Raw genomic sequence first — 16,871 nt, 5'->3', positions numbered from 1 at the left:
GCCCGGCTGTGAACTATTAAATGAAAAGATGAAAACGAAAGACGATAGTTGTGTTTGTGAGTTTTTATTGGCCCACTGATCCAGTATCGGTTTTTAAAAGGTCACGCTGGCGAACACGGTGTGACGCAGGTTGACCCTACCACGTTGCAGGGTTTGTTAAAGACATGTACAGATCGTCTCTTATGGGAACATAAGCATCAAAAATACACATCACATTCTTCACAGTCTTGTTGGCCATTTTCCAGTCGAGCAATATTGTATTATGACATCCTTCCTGCAGTTTCTCACATGGGATGACAGTGGAATAGTATGAACACAAGACCAATCGGACATTAGGAAGGGTCATGGAAATAAAATTACTATTAAAAGAAAAATTCAAGAAATAATGACAAGTTTTTACATTAGTGAAAGCTGGACAGGAGCAACAGAATGCACCCGTCTTCATTTCTTCTTGATCTCAGACGGTTGGACAATAGCAGGTTTTTCATAAAATACAATTACAAATAAATTAAAAAGACAGTGTTTTCACTTAGAGGCCTCGGTGAGCGAGTACCGCCTACAAAACCGTTTTCACAAACTTCTCACAGTCCGTTTACATCTACTGATCCTTATCACAAGTCAATTCATAAAGCAATAAACAGCCGCGTCTGGGCTGGTGTTTCAGCAGAGAGAGACCGATGACCGTCCGTCTTAAAGGTTAATCATTTACAAGGTTAACAGACTTTGTTGTGTGTTTGTTTTTTTTAAAAATATCTTATCACTAATGGACTCTGAGCTGCAGACGTTATGAGCTTGCAGATGATAAACCAGACGTTTTCCTTTAGATTTCTTCTGGTCCTCATTTCTCTGTAGTCTGAGTATTACCCCTTAAATGTGTTTTTAAACATGTACTTTCAGCATATTTGGATCTTTTGGTTCATTTTCAAGCTTAATTATCACAAAACAAGGTCCTGGTCTGACACAGAGAGGCTGCAGCCTCACGAAATCTAAACTGTATTTAAGAAATGCTGTTTAAAAGGAGAATCGCCTCTCTAAGAACAGCCCCTTGGCACATTTTGCTTTGCTCTACTGCCCAATACTATTCCCTTTCTACCCCCATTTTGGCTCCACTAATAAAATGAACAGACTTATGCCAATGTGACAGCCACGTCTTAAATAAGTTTAATATCTAGTATCGGCTAGCTCTATTTCCACCACCGTGAAAGGCTAACTGGTACACCGGGGTCACGTTTTCAGTCTGTGATGGAGAACGTGCCTTCTCGAGTCGATATGTGGAAGCTCGGCTAACTCTGTTAGTCGTCCTTCCCTGTTCCAGGACTGCAGTCTCCACAACGATTCCTTTCCCGTGCAGAATCGGAACACGTCCTGAAACGGACCTGTCGGGTTTGAAGGAGTTTTGGTGTTTGTTTCAGCAAACATGGGTGCCATTACAGGCAGACTTGTAGACCTTTTCACAGTCCGTGACGGAGAACATGCTTTCTCCCATCTTGTCTGTATCCCATAATTCCTGCCCGTTTTCCTTCAGGTCCAATAGATTGTCGGCCGAAACACTGCCGCGCATCGAGCTGCCCCTTGCCGGACGATCCACCTTCATTGCAGGTTCACAGCGATCAGGCAGGTCTAATCGATCAAAGGATTCTGACGAAAGGATGCTGTCCTCGCTGATGGCCATGCTGGGACGAGATCTGACGCCCCCAGGTGGGAGGGATGCTTCTATCTGGTCCAGAGAGCCGAATTCCCTGAATTCTTGCAAAACCCCGGAGGAAAATTTTCCGTTACATTTAAGGATTCCTCTACGTCTCGGTGTCATAGCGCACAGCTCAGTTTGTGGTGTTTGGGTGGAATCGCTGCTTTCGGTGGACGAGGAGTAGTAACCCGATTCCCTCTCTACTGGCTTCTTCAGGATTCCCTTGCGAGGGGGAGGAACTTGAGGAGGAGGCGGAGGCTCGGCTACAGGTGGCGCTACTGTCGCGTTCGCCATTTTTTCCTCCAAAGGCGGAACCTGTGGTTCACCGCATGGCTTCTGTTTCAGGCTGCCACGTTTTTTCAGGATGCCTTTAAACGGCCTGGGCGCAGTGTTCTCTTGCATGCTCTGAGAGACGTTGTTTTCTTTACGCGACCTGCGAATCGAGCGCTGACGAGTGATGGGCGCGTCTCCTGTCACTCCCCCTCCTGGACGCAGAAGGCAGCGCATTTTCGAGCCGCTGTGCATCAGAGGTCGAGAAGTTCTTCGAAGCCAATCAGTGAGTCGGGCTGAGTTGCTCATTTGTGATGACGAGGTGGTGGTAGGTGGTGGTGTTGTTCCTGCTGTCTCATTCTTAGCCAGAAGAGGACGCTGGTAGCCCCAATTAAGCCACCAGTGGCCAGCAATTTCTTCTAGAGTCGCCCTGCGATCAGGGTTTACCATCAGCATCCAGCGGATCAAACCACATGCATCTGGATGGAGGGGGAGGAGACTCTGTAAACTCTTTACCAAAGCTATTTACATGGTACCAGATCATTTACAACACAAATTTAGTACTTTTATCTCAGAGCAGCATTACGTTAATATAGTACCACACGTAGTAACACTACATCATACACTGTATATTTGGGCTTTAGGCTTTCTGGTATTTTACTGGATTTTGCGTTAGTATTTGTACAAATCCTAAACGGTGGCTTTTCTGTTCCACCGATTTGTTGAAAGGTACACCACGAGTAAATAACTTTCTACAGAACATGCACTTCCTGTTACCTGATGGCTTGGTGGGTTTGCGGTAGTTTCCGGTGCTGATTTGTCGCACCAGCGTCCTGTAGTCGTGGCCATCGAAGGGCATGGCTTCATGCACCAAAGCGTAGAGGAGGACGCCGAGAGACCAGCTGTCCACCTCTGGCCCTTTATACGGCCGCCCGTTAACGATCTCAGGAGAGGCGTACAGCGGGCTGCCGCAATACGTCTGCAGGTACTCGTCTCTCCGGTACAGGTTCGACAGGCCGAAGTCGGCAATCTGAAAACGCGACCGCTCGATTAATCACACTTTCTTGCGTCATTTCACATCGCTAAAGTCAGATTTGTGTTCCCGTGGTAACCGTCAGGTAGCGCATGGCGCTCGCTAGCCTGACACTACTTTTCTGCCCATGAGCACAAAGCCATGCTGAGAGAGCGATGGCAGTGTTGATGTCGGGTGAAACCGAATCCTACACGAGATGCACCCATCGTTTATTTACGGCCAAAATGCTGACCCGTGAAAACAAAACTATCATTTTCCAACACAAGCCTGATAAATATCAAAAACTACAGTGCAGGTGAAACTGAAGGGTGTGTGTGTGTGTGTGTGTGTGTGTGTGTGTGTGTGTGTGTGTGTGTGTGTGTGTGTGTGTGTGTGTGTGTGTTCAGTTCACAGATGCAGAACATCTCACTGCATATACACATAAAGGGTGTGAGCTTTACTGGCGTGTTGATTCTCACACACACACACACACACACACACACACACACACACACACACAGCAGGTGTTGAGCGTCTCACCTTCACGTCTCCGTTTGCGTCCAGCAGGATGTTTTCCAGTTTCAGGTCGCGGTGCACGATGCCGTTCTGCAAGAGAGGAGCGGAAACATGTAGCGTTAAATCAAACTGCTCATAAAACACCATGACTACAGCTACAGAAATCCCTCAAACCACAAAGAGCGAACACCAACGCTCGATAAAAAGCCGACTTTCAACTGGATCATTTCTGGAGTGAGGAATGGGCTGTAGGAATAAAAGCAGTTTCTTTTCGTGCGCCTTCTCATTCTTCCTTTTCTTCTTTCACGCACACCGTCTCTTATCCTGTTAGGCTTTTTTTTGTTCCATTTTATGTCGTTTTAGTCCTTTTTAAATTATACCATGAGATTTTACACGATGTGTAATTAAGAGATTTCATCGTCATAATCGCTCACATGGTGTTTCAGTGTATCTGTTGTGGTTATTGTCATTTCTTTATCTGAGATTCCTGGAGCCTGGTTCCCGACTCTTATCGATGTGTAGATGGAGGGATTTATTCGTGTGGCTGCAGGTTTGTTGTCGGCTCAGCAGAAAACTGACCGGTTCAGTCTGCCTGTCCTGTTCCACCAATCTCTAAATAAGGTCATAAAAAAACCCGGCGTGTGGAATGTGAGCTACGCCGCCCTGTTGTGTTTCTCGGCAGGAGGGAATACCTTCAGCTCACGGGTTCCCAGAAACCAGAGATCGTTACGGCTAAAATGGAAGGAATGAAAATGCAGATCATAAAAAGGGGCGGGGACGAGAAGAGGAAGAAGAAAAAGAAGAAAAAACCCCCACAAGACACCATAGTAAAAAGGAAGAAAAATGCAGAAGAGCGCTTTCCAATTTCACAAACCGCTTCCGTTTGGGACGAGACAGAAGAGGAGTTCCTTTTTCAGACGCGGAATTGCTCAGAGCGCTCACGATTACACCTCGGCTCATTTTCTCACTGCGCAGTCGCATAGATTTTACAAATCAGAGCCACTTTATTGACCGGTTTGGTTTTTCTGATAAAACACATTCCACCGGACGTGGGCATTAAACACTTCCTTTACAGGAATTCATTTTTATTCTTCAGACTTATTAAAATAATTCAGTCATGTTAAAATGGCCTACAGTTCCAGGGTTAGATTTGAATTTAATGTCGGTGAGGTTTCAGCGTTGCGGGGTGGAGCTTCATATCGCGTGCTGTTATACAACAACATTGCTGGCATTTGTTTCGGTCTCATTTCTGTTGCTTCATTGCTCCTGTTTAGTGTCTGTGTGGTTATATAAGGAGAGATATGTGTGTGTGTGTGTGTGTGTGTGTGTGTGTGTGCGTGCGTGCGTGCGTTCAACAGTCAAACAATGCAGTATGGGTGTGGGCTGAATTCTTTATAAGATCCTACAGTACTCGGTTGTTTGTGTGTGTGTTTAGTCTATATAACTGACAGAGATTTTTGTTGTTGTTGGTTGCCATGGTTTCAGTGGTACAGCCAGGCTCGTGTGATTCAGCCACACACACTGGACGAAAAACCAGACGTCTCGTCTAAAATGTAGAAATATTCCTGAGGGAAGCGTTGTGTGTATAAATTGTGTATGGGGTCAGAAAGAGTCTAGACGTGAGGTGCAGACGTGAGGTGCAGACGTGGGGCAGGATGTTTACCCTGTGGCAGTAGTGCACAGCTGAGACGATCTGTCTGAAGACGTGTCTGGCCTCTCGCTCAGAGATCTGCCTCCCACTGATGTAGTCGAATAAATCTCCTCTACTGGCGTACTCCATCACAATCACGATCTTATCCTTATTCTCAAACACTACACACACACACACACACACACACACACACACACACACATTAATACCTGTACTTTAAAAAAATAAACATTTCTATTATACACACACACACACACACACACACACACACATATATAGAGACGAATGACATGATCGTTTAGAGTAATTGGGTCGTTACTGAATAAAAGACTAATTCAGTCTCCCGACATCAACTAATCAGCTTCCTGCTTCCTCCCCGGCGTTGTGACGTACACAGACTGTGCTTTCCAGCACCTCGTTTCACAGCGGCGTTTCTCCTGGGTTTCGCTGCTGCAGTCACACGGCGAGAACAGCCTTCACTTCGTCGGGGGATTTTATTTACTGTGTACGGAGTGAGATCTGTAGGTTTGGCCCAGACCTACCCTCGTACACGGTGATGATGTAGGGGTGATTGAGGGACGACATGATCTCGATCTCTCTCCTGATGTGCGTCAGGTCCTGTTCATCTTTAATGTTTTCTTTCCTGATAGATTTGATGGCCACCTGCAACACAACACAACACAACACAACACACAGTGTGTTCATTACAGGAGTCCATTAGCTGGAGCAGGACTCAGAAATGTAAACCCCAGCACACACACATGCAGATATAACCCTGAACTGTGGCGTGTAAGAACACCACACTTACAACACCTCAGTAAATAAAGATCATTCTCTTTACCCAGTGGGAGTAGTAATGATGTGTGTGTGTGTGTGTGTGTGTGTGTGTGTGTGTGTGAGCAAATGCGCGAGATTCCTTGGGCCTGTATACGTCATCAGGGACCTCCAGGGCAGGAGAGACGGAGGGTGAGCAACAGAGGTCAGAGGCCACACACACACACACACACACACACACACACACACACACACACACACACACACACACACACACACAGGTGTGAAGTTTATCTGAAGCGGTTTGTTTCTGTGCAGATTTCCCCACAGGGCAGTGGGGAGAGGAACGCTGCAGGAAGGGAGTGTTTAAGTGATTATGTGGAAGTCTGGAGCGGGTCGAGACGAGTCCTGGCAGGTTTTAATCTCTCGGTGGATTTCTGGAGCGTCGATCAGGAAATAACTGAGGGCAGTTTGGAGGAGTTAAATATAGCTGCGTTCACCGGGCCGCTGTGAGACACACGCCTGGCATTTCCTCCTCGGGATATTAAACCCTGCTGTTTTTCACCGCCTGCGTTTCCCTGACCGCTATCTCCGGAGGAGTATGGGGCAGATATGTGGAGGATAAATACTGCAGGCCTGAGATCTCTCTCTCTCTCCCTCTCTCTCTCTCTCTCTCCCTCTCTCTCCCCCTCTCCCCCTCCTCCCTCCTCCTCCCAGACCAGTTCACTGGAAAAAAATCAAGGAAACTATTCATGTCTCAACACGTCCTGAATAGAACACGTTTGAACAACAGCACAGACTCTCTATCTGTCTCACTCTCTCGATGTCTCACTCTCTCGATGTCTCACTCTCTCTGCTGCTCTGTAGGCATCCTCTGTTCACTCAGTTTTTATCTGAACCTTTCTCCCTTTCTGTCTTTTTCCCCTGGTCCTCTTTCCTTTGCCCCTGCTACCTGTCTCGCTCTCTACCTGTCTCACTCTCTCTCTGTAGTACACCACGAATCAGCAGTGTGTGTGTGTGTGTGTGTGTGTGTGTGTGTGTGTGTGTGTGTGAGAGAGAGATTAAAACAGACCAGGACAATGAAGTGGAGATAAGCAGCTAGACACTGATATGAAAGAGGAAGTGATTTAGGGGAAAACCCCCAAAGTTTTTTCTTTATATGTTGCCTGGGATTTGATTTTTCCCCCAGATACCCATCAGAGTTTGCATTTTTCCTCCCGATCCCTTTATCGCTTCCTGAACTCGGCTCCAGTGAAAGCAGGTGATCTCATGTCTTTTGAGTGAAATGACAGGTTAGAGCTCTACAGCACGGAGCCGCAGCAGGAACAGAAGTGTCACTTCCTGCTCGTGTTTCCTGAGAGTCTGAGACATCATTCAGCTGCAGGCCATCTGTCTATCACAGAACACGACATGGGGATAGATCCTGAGCCGCACTGCCTTCTGATTGGTCCACCGTGACGGAACGGTAGAAGAACCCAAACTCTAGAACCCACAGAGCCATTACTGTATTACCCATAATGCACTGTGAGTGGGTTTAATACTGTATTGTGTGTTTGTTGAATATAGTGATGGCCGATTACAGACACTGCTGAACTTCCTGTCTGTGTTTACCGACAGTACGATGACACGTGAGCAGATCACACACACACACTTCCCTTCACAGAAATATCACCAGAGGAGGAAATACCGGGACTTTCAGCCTCGTGTCTTCATCAGAAGAGCGTCTGGAGCTGAACTGCTTTAACGAGGGGACAGCTAAAGGACTGAGTGTCTAAGAAAAACTGAGCCCCACACACACACACACACACACACACACACACCTGAAAACGTCCGCAGTAATGTGCCTTCAGGATTAGAAGGGAAAACGTTTTTCGAATCGAATTCTTAATTTAAGACGAACGTTTAACTTGACGCGAGCGCTGTAACCTCCGAGTCACAACACAGGGTTAACTTCAGTGTGACGGTCAGGAGAAACTTTAGAAAGGACACACTTATCTACACCACGTCTCACACACACAGTTTACCCTGATACAAACACTGTTTTGTGTGTGTGTGTGTGTGTGTGTGTGTGTGTGTGTGTGTGTGTGTGTGTGTAAAGCAATCAGCTGATTCAACGTGATCGGTGTTTCATGTCCAAAATTCACTGAAAAGATGTTTATCATTTTAAACCTTTCAGTAAATCCTGCACTGGGATAAAACACCGAAATCTCCAGTTTCACCCAGTCACGATTAGTCTCCCTCACTCGCTCACACACACACACTCTGAACGTTTAAAACGTTAAACTCACGTGACTACTTCACCTGCTGCATTAATAACGTCTCTATCAGGAAAATGTCCTCAGTTACAGCACAGATGAGGTTTAGGACACACTGCGTTACTGCACACTTTGGGTGCCAATACTTATACTGTCTATGCTGTGAGGTGGAAGTTACAGGTGGATTTTTATCGTTTTTTATAACGCGGTAACGTGCAAAACAACACGCATCCCAACTCGAAAGAAATCTGAAGTCCTTCTGTAGCTTCCTACAAACTGTTCAGGACTTTTCCTCCAGCTGTTCAGTGCATGTGCGTTTTGTTTTTTTTTGTTGTTTTTTTTTAAGTGTGTGTGTGTGTGTGAATCGCTTGGGTGATTTTGAAATGTCTTGTGAGTCAAGGTGAGTGGACTTGTTGTGGTGATGAAAACTCGGGCTGAAATCGTGTGGCTTTGAACAAAATAGTGACAAACTGGGTTTGTTAATAATAATAAAAATAATAATAATGAATAATTCTATAAATGTTGATGATAAACATTAAGTGTTGAGTCTCTGAACCTCAGTCCCGTCTTTTACACCACAACACAATTAAAGTGGATTAGTGAGCAATTATTTTTGTAATGTTTTATATTCAACACACTTATAGAGGCTCTGGAGACAGAAACATTCCATTATACCTTATTTTATATAAATAATGTGTGTGTATTACAGCTGTGTTCCCCTGGGTTACTGAAAGCGCTTTCTCTGAGAGGAGGAGGATGAAGAGGAGGATGAAGAGGAGGAGGAGTGAAAACCTGTTCTGTGGTGTTTGTGAGCAGGTGAGTTGGCCTGTTTTCTGTGTTTTTCTTCTTAGTGTGACTCACGTCATGCTTCACTCATGAACACAATGAGATGCTGGCTGTGTGTGTGTGTGTGTGTGTGTGTGTGTGTGTGTGTGTCATGGGAATGAAAGGTAACCAAAATTGTACACACACACACACACACACACACACACACACAAAAAGCCCAACAGGGTACTAACTTTAGCAGTACCCTCTGGAGCGGTACCCTCAGGTGAACATCTTTAACCTTGAAGTGTGACTGTAGCGCACCTTTAACACTCTCAGAAATAAAAAGGTACTAAACTGCACTTTTCCTGGATCGGCACCATCAAAGGCACATGTTTTGCACTCTTGGTGTGTATCTTGTACCTGGGAAGGTGTGTGTCGTGTAGCGTTAATTAGCTTGTACAAGTACATTAGTGGAAAAGGTTTCCACGTGAGAGATAATAAACACTGGAGACAGAAAAGACTGTCCCTTAATGGTACTTAATGGTACTTAATGGTACTTAGCACTCCAGCAAGGAGAAGAAAACAGTGCGGTTTGGTACCTTTCTTTGTGAGAAGGTAACTAAAGGTCTGAGAGTGGAGTCGAGGTGGAGGCTGCACACTGCAGGAGGTTACTGTCAGATGTAAACACGATTACAATCAGCAGGCGTGTCTTCAGATCACAGCAAACTGCTTCCATGGTGGAAATCTCTAGAAATAAACCCACACTGCAGTTCGTTTAGGTTTAGAGAGGGGAGATGCTCACCAGCTTTCCGGTTCTGTCCACCGCTTTCTTCACTTTGCCGTAAGTCCCTTTGCCCAGAGTCTCCAGGAAGTCGTACCTGTGCTTCAGGTTGTGTTTGTGATGATGCCGCTTGACCGCGTGCCGTTTTCCTGGAGAGGGGCACTTCCGGTCAGCATGATGACCCTCCGTCACAGCGTCCATTCCGCGTCCGAACCGCATCCCCTCCATGTTCACCTGATCCTGCCTGAGCTCAGGTAAGACTGCCTCACGCACAGCTCCTCACTCTCTCCACTCGCTCACCCGCTGCTCATATTCACACACGGGCGGGGCTTCAGGCGCAGATAGGGGCGGGCCTTGGCGTGGGGGCGGGGTTCACAGCGGAGGGGTTTCGTTCCTCTTTCAAAAGAAGTCGAAAATCCATTCAGATTTAAGAATAGGTTCAAGAACGCACGCGCGTGTTAATATATTATTTTACACACAGATTACGTGCATGAAGACTCGCTAATAAACACCCGGGGTTTCAGCGCACATTTTATAAACTAGATTCAAATTCAACTGCGAATGTGACACTGAGGTGAAAAGATATTACTATTATTATTATTATTATTATTATTATTCACCAGAAGTGAGGAGCACATCTTTGCTGTAAACAAATTACACTGATATTAATCATACATAATCCCCAAAGCGCATTCTTCACACACACGAGACGCCTGTAGGGCGTAGAGGACGTTCTCTCTCTCTCTCTCTCTCACACACACACACACACACACACACACAACCATCATCCATCCATCCATCCTCTACCACTCACTCCTTCCACACACCCACCCTGAACAACAAAACACTAAGAGAAACACGCAGTCAGAAAAATATCCACAATGTTAGAATGTTATATTTAAGTAGGTGTGAATCTGACAGAATCTGACAGATAAAAAGACGGAAATATCCAAAAATGGGGATTTTTTAATGAAGAGTAACCTAAGGAGGTGAATGTCTACGTCATCGCTGATGCCGGAAGTCCACTGAGCCGCTTTATACTGTTACTGAAATAAAGAAAATATAATAATGACTGATTTAAATAATCCTGAATTAAGTAACTAATCAATACATGATTAGATATCAAAGGTTTCGATATCTTCTCTAAACTACACATCCTGTAGGCGGGTGCTGATTTGTGTGGACCAATCACGTGCCACCGCCTCATCCGGGTATTTTGACAGTTTGAATAATCGCTAGTTGGCTATTAACGATTGTTTGTTTGTTTTGTTGTTTTTTACAAACGTAATGGAAAGTTTCGGTTTCATTGTAGGTATCAGCTAGTTTCAGTCTCTCTCATACACACACACACCAGCTAGCATGCTAGTCACTAATGATTAGCGAGATGCTAACGCTATCCAGTGGTAAGTGTAGCCCCCCCCCACGTCGTGATTGGACTGCATTTTATAAACTTGTTCGAGATACAAAACTTTTAAAACTGAAATAACTAACAAAAATGTTTTTAACGGTGTTTTTCTTTTTATTAGAATGTTACTTCATTCAGGACTGAAAGCGTCTCTGAGTGATCTGTTTGTAGAGAAAAGAATAAAACTCAGTGCTGTATGTGCTTCTGTTCTCACGCCCTGGTGCAGTTACAGCGCCTCACCGCCAGGCGGAGACAATACACAAAAAGTGTGAGGCGTGCCGGTTGAGTAAATGTAGAAAGTCCCTTTTAAATCTCCCAGTTGTTTCTGTAATTCCGCGACAGCCCGCGGGCTTGTATTGTACATCTTTAAAAGTTAATCGATAACTGATGAGATTTTCATTTTCAAAGTGTCGGAAAACTGAAATAATTAACAATAAAACAACGCCACGTTTGAACGTGTACAGGGCGGGACACTTATTGTTGTGACTACGTATCCCAGAATGCACCGGAGCAGAGCGAGCCTTCAAAAACACCCCTTTTGAGCAGCGCGGCTCTCCGGCTGCACACAATCCTGCGCCGAGTTTGTACTCGGTAAAGACAGCACGGTGTAGCCGCCACGGAGAGACTTTAACACGGAATAACTCTGGGATGACTGCCGCCTGCAGCTGCTGTGACGGGACGACAGCTCGTTGTTTTAAAGTGCACCCCGGAAGTGAGGGATTCTTCGCTAGCTGCAGCCCGCAGTGGGAGTCGGAGCTGTGAGCTGATGGCTGGCTAAAAACGGGACAGAGGTTTTTAAAGCGGGTTAAAATGTCCGGGTTTGGAGAGGGATATCTGCACAGGCTTGTATGAGTGATGGGTTATTGTTGTCCGGGTTAGCTTCTGACTTAAAAAAAAAAAAGAAAAAAAAGAAAAGTTGTCTGTGACCAGTGAGCTAGCATTCGGCTAATTAAAGTTAGCGCGAGAGGCTGGCTAGCAGACGGTGTGTTTTTGTTTGGGATTTTTTCTTCATCGACCCGTCTGTGCATTTCGCTCACAGATAAAGAAGAAACCTCTGTGAAGAGATCTGGTAATCCGGACACTCGTCTGGGAGTTGTTGTTTGTTTTGTTTTGTTTTGTTTTGTTTTGTTTTGTTGGACTGAATCTGGAGGAGGAGGAGGAGGTGGTGAAGGAGGGGGCGAATACTTTCCCTCCCTCGCTTTATACACAGGAGTCATTCTTTTAGACTTTAATGCATGAGCTGTATATAAGAGCAGTGCATTAAACAGCTCCGAGTCGAGTGAGTGTGCAGTGAAAGTCAGTGCTGAGATGAAGATGATGATGATGATGATGAGATAAGAGTTTTATTTTTTTGCACTCTTAAACAAGAAAGAAAAAAAACACCAAGCGTTTTTCCTCCTCATCTCTGATCCACAACCTGCAGGAGATGCACATGTGAGGAGAGAGAGAGAGCTGGGTTTTACATCCGTCACTTCAGCACCTTCATCATCATCATCATCATCATCATCAGAGTGTGTGTGTGTGTTTGAGGGAGAGCGAGGGACGATGGAGGGAGGAAACGTGCAGAAGACGAGTCCTTTACCCCGAGAGCTCACTCGCGTCTTCAGCAGCTACAACAAAAACTCTGCGCTGCTGAAGAAGAACCTGAAGGAGACGAGCAGCTTCTTCAGAGAGATGAGACAGAACTACAGCAACGTGTGCACGCCTGGGGACCTGGAGCAGGGTGAGACACCGCAGCGCTCTGATTGGTCAGGAGGTGTTGATTAGTTTCCTCTAACAGCAGCTCCTCTGACAGTAGCACAGCTTCAACCTTCTGATACGTTTCTATTCGTTTCTATAGTAACAGCTCGTTTACATTTTCTGTGAGGAGAAACGTGTTTATGTAACGTGTATGGAAGGAGTCTCCAGTGTCAGTGCTGTGTAGCAGACAGAGGGAAAGCTGGAACTTGACGTTTTCCAACATCTTCATCGCAGAGGAGTTTACACTTCTTTACTGTTTCTCACTGACACACGCAGCAAGCTGCAGTTTTCTTATTTACTTCGAGAGAGAGAGAGAGAGAGAATAGAGAGAGAGAGGGGGGGAATAGAGAGTGTGGAGACGGGAATAGAGAGAGAGGGAATAGAGAGTGTGGAGACGGGAATAGAGAGAGAGTAGAGAGAGGGAATAGAGAGTGTGGAGATGGGGAATAGAGAGAGAGTAGAGAGAGGGAATAGAGAGTGTGGAGACGGGAATAGAGAGAGAGTAGAGAGAGGGAATAGAGAGTGTGGAGATGGGGAATAGAGAGAGAGTAGAGAGAGGGCAGAGAGAGTGGAGAGAGAGAGGGCTGGTGAGGGAACGAGTATTTATAGCTGCTATAATTTGTTTCATAACATCAAATGTAACTATAAATGGATAAAACGGATGACATTTCGTTCTTTAATCAATAATTAATAGTAATTGTTGGTAGGTTGCTGTGGCGTAAGAGAAATAAAACACGGGGTGTGCTGTTAGAGGAAAACAATCAGCCTCAGGGCTGTTAAAAAATAACTCCACTTCATCACACCAATCCACTGATTCTTTTACTGCGACGCACACACACACACACACACACACCCAGGCATGTGTTTATTACTCACATGTTGGTGTGCACGTTTCAGAGCTTGTTTGTGTTTCAGTAATCAGAAGGTTATGAGTTCAGACCCTGGCGTGAGTGAGGCGGTCTGATGGTGGCGCTATAGAGGAGTGTTTAGTGTTTCAGCACATGTCTCGAGAACCATGAAGTGTAGAAGCGCAGAAAAGCTTCAGCGACCGTTAATCCTAAACGAACCGTTACACTGGGTCTTTTTGTTTCTCCTCTCTGCATTTAATCTTTCTGGAAGTTTGCAGGGAGCGTCGCCGGGCTTTCCCCCGCAGACCTACAGAGGTAACGGGTCCTGAAAACCGCTCCGTGCGACAGGCACACAAATACTACCCTGAAAATGGTAAACAGGAAGTGAGGTCATATCTCTGTAAGGTACGGCGGCGATTGAGGTAGCGTATTCTGATCTTCAGTTTTGATGAGGTTCAGTATCACAGTAAATCAGACTTTTCTCTGATTTCCATTACTGAGTTTCCCCAGAACCCCACAGAACCCTATAGAACCTTACAGAACCCCACAGAACCCTATAGAACACTACAGAACCTTACAGAACCCCACAGAACCCCACAGAACCCTACAGAACCTTACAGAACTCCACAGAACCCTACTGAACCCTATAGAACCTTACAGAACCCCACAGAACCCTATAGAACCTTACAGAACCCCACAGAACCCTATAGAACACTACAGAACCTTACAGAACCCCACAGAACCCTACAGAACCTTACAGAACTCCACAGAACCCTACTGAACCCTATAGAACCTTACAGAACCCCACAGAACCCTATAGAACCCCACAGAACCCTATAGAACCTTACAGAACCCCACAGAACCCTATAGAACCTTACAGAACTCCACAGAACCCTATAGAACCCTACAGAACCTTACAGAACCCCACAGAACCCTATAGAACCTTACAGAACTCCACAGAACCCCACAGAACCCTACAGAGCTGTTTTACTGAGAGAAATGACGTGGTTTGTGGAGACTGAGGAGATTTATTTAGTGTGCTAAACTAAACCGGTGGCCATTACACTTCTGTTACTATTAGATCATTAGCCAGTGTACAGACGCTGAACATGTCTGATCCGATCCAGTACACTTGGACTAACGCTGGATATTTTCCTTCCGTCTTTCCTGATCGACCGGAGTTGTTATGATGATGATGATGACTGCGTTATTAAGGAGCCCCGGCGGTGTATTGGGTTAAAGCCCAGTTACAGGAGGAGATTATTGTGTTTATTCACTGAGTCGAGCTGCTTTCACTCGCTGCTCAATAAAACCTTCTGTTCTGTTCACTAAGCGCCTTATTCACCGCCCGGCCTGTTACTGCTGAGAAAAACAACGCTGCTCAGACACCACGCACACACGGGCTGAGATCAGAAGCCACTCAGACACATGGAGAGATCAGACACCACTCGGGCACGGGCCGAGCTCAGACGCCGCTCGGACACGGAGAGAGATCAGACGCTGAACAGTGTCAGTAAATGAAAGTTTGTAGTGACTTGGCTTTACGGCGCTTTAATTCTCCTGATTGGTTCTCACATGTTCGTACGGAGTTCACAGCAATAACAGAAATAATTAAAATTCCGGGGCGGAGTTTCTGTCACACTTTTCCAGAGGAATTGAGGAATAAAGGTGAATTTACACAACAAGCATCTGATTGTTCTCTCGCTGAGGCTGGGAAGGTTTTAATCAGCTCTCACTCACGTCCCACTTCCTCTGAGAGAAAATATACTGCTCTGGGTTTATCCCACAACAACCCTGAGCTCACAGACCGCTGACCGACCGACTGACTGACGCACCGACAGACAGACAGACAGACAGACAGACTGACCGACCGACTGACTGACTGACTGACTGACCGACAGATAGACAGACAGACCGACAGACAGACCGACTGACTGACAGATAGACAGACTGACCGACAGATAGACAGACTGACCGACCGCTAGACCGACCGCCAGACAGATAATGTGACATTTTGTTTGGAGAGACGGATGCTTTACTGATCGACAGACAGACGCTGTAATTCAGTGAAGGGCCAAATTGTTTATTTTAGGAGTTTGTTGTTATTGTGTTTGTTAAAGTTCATTGTACGTGCGAGGGGGCGTGTGTGTACTATAGATGGCTAAAGTTTAAAAACACCGTTTTCTACACCCTGTTTACTCCTCACCTGTTTACTCCTCACCTGTTTACTCCTCACCTGTTTACTCCTCACCTGTTTACTCCTCACCTGTTTACTCCTCACCTGTTTACTGCTCACCTGTTTACTGCTCACCTGTTTACTCCTCACCTGTTTACTCCTCACCTCACCATCCTCTGTGTTTTGCTGATTGAACGATCCGACTTGCCGTAGATTAATTAATTTAACACACCACACATTCAGAACACCGGCGATGGCGAGGTGCAATGGCGATGTAAAATGGCGATAGCGATGTAAAAAAGTCCCTTCTCTTTGCTTGTAAGGAGTAAATGAAGGTGATATGAGGCGGTGTGTGGTGTAAAGTCACACCTGCCGGCGATTAGAAAACGGCGTTTTAAACTAAAAATGGCGTAACGATGTTCATGAATGATGACCCGTCTGGCTCCATACGAGTGCGGAGGCGTGTGTGTGAGACTCGGACACGTCTGATGATGAGTGTTCTGTCCAGACTCTTTAAATCTGTTAGTGTTGTTGATGTTGGAGTTTAATCAGGAGAAATGTTTTTAGGTGACAGTGAAGTCACCGTGTTCTTTTTTCTGTTCTGACGCTCACACTGCACACTTTATAGTGTTCTTTTGTGTGTGTGTGTGTGTGTGTGTGTGTGTGTATGTAAAGCAGCTCAGTGCTGCATTCTTGTATAACCTCACAGTGACTCAGCAGAGATTAGAGCCGTGCTAATAACCACCATGAATACTGTGTGTGTGTGTGTGTGTGTGTTTGGATCATAAGATGAGGGCCTGCAGGCGCACACACACACACGCGCACACACACACACAGAACTGGGACAGACATGCCGATCTGTTTGTCCAGTCTGGTGTGTGTCGGCTCTTTGATCTGCGCGGAGCGTCCGCACTGCGGCGAGGGAAAGTGGTCGGTTCTTGTGCTGGATTCAGTACAGATGTAGTTTATTACTGAAAATGTCAGTACA

At 45.8% G+C, this 16,871-nt stretch overlaps 2 protein-coding genes across 5 annotated transcripts in view; one reads left to right on the top strand and one right to left on the bottom strand.

Annotated features, from left to right (window-relative positions):
• Positions 1–48: 48 nt before the first annotated feature.
• Positions 49–10,025, bottom strand: nuak2 (NUAK family, SNF1-like kinase, 2). 4 transcript variants are annotated; one of them, XM_017496654.3, is made up of 6 exons: positions 9,736–10,025; positions 5,679–5,799; positions 5,149–5,297; positions 3,510–3,575; positions 2,735–2,987; positions 49–2,436 (listed from the first exon to the last, which is right to left on the bottom strand). In XM_017496654.3, the coding sequence occupies exons 1-6, from the start codon at positions 9,940–9,942 to the stop codon at positions 1,409–1,411; spliced, it is 1,824 nt and encodes a 607-aa protein (XP_017352143.1). In that variant the 5' UTR covers positions 9,943–10,025; the 3' UTR covers positions 49–1,408. The 4 variants fall into 4 exon arrangements, with proteins under 4 accessions (XP_017352143.1, XP_047005365.1, XP_047005366.1 ...); XM_047149409.1 differs by having other exon boundaries at positions 5,456–5,799; positions 9,736–9,756; XM_047149410.2 differs by having other exon boundaries at positions 5,485–5,799; positions 9,736–9,756.
• A 951-nt stretch (positions 10,026–10,976) lies between these two features.
• The window catches only part of dstyk (dual serine/threonine and tyrosine protein kinase), a 19,353-nt gene continuing 13,458 nt past the window's right edge, over positions 10,977–16,871 (top strand). The window contains 2 exon segments of the mRNA XM_053674121.1: positions 10,977–11,117; positions 12,543–12,842. Coding sequence (XP_053530096.1) covers positions 11,087–11,117; positions 12,543–12,842 — 331 coding nt within the window. The 5' untranslated portion in view covers positions 10,977–11,086.

The sequence above is a fragment of the Ictalurus punctatus genome, chromosome 21, assembly GCF_001660625.3.
Source record: "Ictalurus punctatus breed USDA103 chromosome 21, Coco_2.0, whole genome shotgun sequence".
Classification (NCBI taxonomy): domain Eukaryota; kingdom Metazoa; phylum Chordata; class Actinopteri; order Siluriformes; family Ictaluridae; genus Ictalurus; species Ictalurus punctatus.
Note: the sequence above shows the minus strand (reverse complement) of the source record. Positions and strands in the feature narration are given on the sequence as shown.